The sequence below is a fragment of the Chrysochloris asiatica genome, unplaced genomic scaffold (assembly GCF_000296735.1).
Source record: "Chrysochloris asiatica unplaced genomic scaffold, ChrAsi1.0 scaffold00157, whole genome shotgun sequence".
Taxonomy (NCBI): domain Eukaryota; kingdom Metazoa; phylum Chordata; class Mammalia; order Afrosoricida; family Chrysochloridae; genus Chrysochloris; species Chrysochloris asiatica.
Window position 1 is genome coordinate 1,133,675 of NW_006408675.1, and position 3,344 is coordinate 1,137,018.

At 38.3% G+C, this 3,344-nt stretch overlaps 1 protein-coding gene across 1 annotated transcript in view; it reads right to left on the minus strand.

The window, feature by feature from the left end:
- Positions 1 to 3,344, minus strand: part of RAD17 (RAD17 homolog (S. pombe)) — a 53,399-nt gene that overhangs the window by 15,755 nt on the left and 34,300 nt on the right. The window contains exon 10 of the mRNA XM_006870992.1: positions 1,129 to 1,314. Coding sequence (XP_006871054.1) covers positions 1,129 to 1,314 — 186 coding nt within the window. The remainder of the gene's footprint in view (positions 1 to 1,128; positions 1,315 to 3,344) is intronic.

The following is a 3,344-nucleotide window of genomic DNA, read 5'->3' on the forward strand; positions in this document are numbered from 1 at the left end:
CATAGCAACCTTATGCACAGCAGATCGAAACACTGCCCGATCCTGGGCCAACCTCACTACTGTTGCCACACTTGAGTCCATCGATGCTATCATAATTAGGGAGAACTAAATTTGGAATTCTGGTGCCTTGATTATGGCTTCTCTAGATCTTAAAATATTCCATTTTCAAGCATTCCCCATTTCACTTTCCAGCTCTGGTTTACTTTCTTCTTTTAAGTCTCATCTCAATGTATTCACTGTTTTATTTACTAAGTAGAAAGACACTGCATGTAAATGAGAGAATGGAAGAAGTTATAAATGAATACTGGAAAAGAAAAGAAAGGGTGGAAAAGAATCAGGTGGGCAAGGGAACTGAGGTACAGAGGTCAGAGAGAGATCCATGGAGAGAGGAGCGCCTCCATTGCCACCTACAGTGACACTATCTCATTTTCCTCAGGGGGCACAAAGATTTCCATTGAGAAATCTCAATTCTCCTCCTCTAGGACATGTCCTAAGACAGGCCATGGAGGTGCAGTGGGTTAAGTGGGCTGTAAGTCAAAGGTCAGTGGTTTGAATCCACCAGCTACAACACTGGAGAAAGATACGGCAGTCTGCTTTCTGCAGAGTCAAAATCAACTGGACAGCAGTGGGCTGGGTAGGATCATAAGATTGAAATCTGTTATTTTCTAGATAAATTAAAGGTGACTGGAACTGTATTGAAAAGAAGGGCAATTACATAGATCAAAAAATGGGCAGTGGTGGATGTAGGTATCAGGAAAGACCAGAGGGCAATGAACACTTCCGACTGAAAAGACAGCAAGCTAGTGAAGAGTATAGAGGAAGACTAGGGGATCTAAGAAAACTATAAACTACTTGATAATCTTGGCAGGAGCACACTACAGCATCTAATTTTACAGTTTCTAGATATGGCTATGGCCTACATTAGTTTCTTTTTACATTTAATCTCACTTGTAGTCAGAAAAACATTTAATAGTATTTCCTTGCAATGTTTTAGGCCATGTCAAACAGAATCTGACCTACCTTTCTTGTAAGAGAACCAAATACATGGTATTTTTTAAAATGTGACATTTTACTTTATAAAAACTAATATCCAACAGATTAAAAGAAAAATGTACAACGTTTTCTTACTTTTACAATACAGTATTTTCCCCAACGCTCTGAAGAGAAAGAGGGAAACATCTTTGCCACCAATAGCTTGGATTTCTTGATTTTCAAATACCCTGCCAGGCTTTTTCCTTTGTTTTGTTTTTGACGGCACATCATCCAGTTTCAAAGAAGACACTCCTTTTTTCCTTGGCCAAACTTTGTTCTCTCCTAAATAATATACACCCAAGTGACAATAACTTAAATTATGAAAATGAAAACTAAGAACATTTCATATAGTTATACTAAAAATGCTAATCAAAAAAGATTCTCCAAATAAACAGCAATTATAAAACAGTAAACACTAAGGTCAATTGGCATAACACAGTCCACAAAGACAATATTCTACATCCTACTTTGGTGACTAATGACTGGGTCTTAAATGCTTGTGAGATACAACTACTGGTCTCCCCTCATCTGGAGCAAAAAAAAAGTGAAGAAAACCAAAGGAACATGGGAACAATTAGTCCAAACAGATAATGGACCATGAGAGCCCCAGCCTGCATGACCGTGAAACCAGAGAATCAGATGGTGGCCAGCTGCCACTGTTATCCACTACATAAGGGATCACAATAGGAGGTCCTGGATAGAGTGGGAGAAAAATGTGGAATAAAACTCAAAATCATACGAAGCCCAGCCTTAATGGTCTGACTGACAGACACCGATGGAATTCCTAAGACTATGGCCCATCTTGTTGTTGTTGTTGTTGTTGTTATATGCCGTGGAGTCTGTTCCGACTCATAGCAACCCTGTACAGGGCTTCGGAGGTTGTAAATCTTTATGGGAACAGAAAGCCTCATCTTTCTCCCACAGAACAGCTGGTAGTTTCGAACTGCTGACCGTGAGATTAGCAGCCTGATTTGTAACCTCTATATGTTACTAGACATCTTTAAAGCCTGTAACAAATATCACCTGTGAATCAACTTTCAGCCAAATGACAGATAGGTGAACAACACCACCAGGAAGTATGTACTCATTAGAATAATTTACCATACAAGATCAATAAGGAAGCACTCGCCTAGGGATAAAGTTCAGTATGGTGTTGTAGTTACGATAAGCACTGGACTACAAAGTCAGTTTGAACCACAAGTTCAGGGATTCAAATCCACCAGCTGCTCCATGAAGACCCTTTACAGGACAGCTATTTGTCAGAACAGACTCCACAGCACTGAACAGCAACAAAGTTTAGAAGGCACGAAGGAACAAGACAGAAGAACAAAAAGAAATGTTAAACACAAGGAAGTCAGGTAAACGCCGTCACATTATGGAGATTGGAATCAATTTTACAAAACACCTATGAACTGTTAAATGGAAAATCAGTTTGCTTTGTAAACTTTCACCCAAATTACACACACACACAAATCTGCCAAATAAACTAAAAAAAAAAATGCCATGTGAACTAACTGAAGTCCTCTTTGGATTAATAAAAACAATGTCATTTAGAAGTATTATCTCATGACATAGATTTCAAAATTTCACATACATAATGATGCACTCTCTAATAAAGTCTTTTTGTTTTGGTGGGTGGGGGTAAAACTGACATCAGTTTAAGTAGTTTCTCTAATAACAGTCTTTGATTCCTTACAGTATTTTATGCAAAACATTGTAAAACTGACATCAGGTTAAGTGAGTTTCTCTAATAAAAAGTCTTATCACTTTGATTCCTTACAGTGTTTTATGCAAAATATTGTTCTTAGCATTATATGTATTAATTTAATCCTCACAACAACTCTATGAAGGGAAACCAGACATTATACAGATCAAAGAAACTGCATAAAAGGAGGTTAAAGTGAAAGACCGAAGGGTATCAGCTAAGAAGTGATTTGAGTCTAGGCAGTTAGCTCTAGAATCCATGTTTAACCACTAAGCAATATATATTACTTCTCTATTGATTTCAGCAGTGCCAAATTTATGAATTTGCCTCTGTACAAATGTGACTTAGAAGTCTACTGTTTTAAACAGAGAATGTACAACTAAAGAGAAACAGCCTAGTACAGCAGAAAGAATCTAGAATCTGGATTTGAATCCTAGTGTTACCGCATTGGAGTCCTGGTGTGGCGCTGCAGAATACGCACTGGAATCTAACCACAAAGTCAGTGTTTAAACCCCACCAGGAATTCTGGTAGCATAGTGGTTACGAATCAGCCTGCAAACCATAAGGTCAGCAGTTCAATACTACCAGCTGTTCTGCGGGAGAAAGA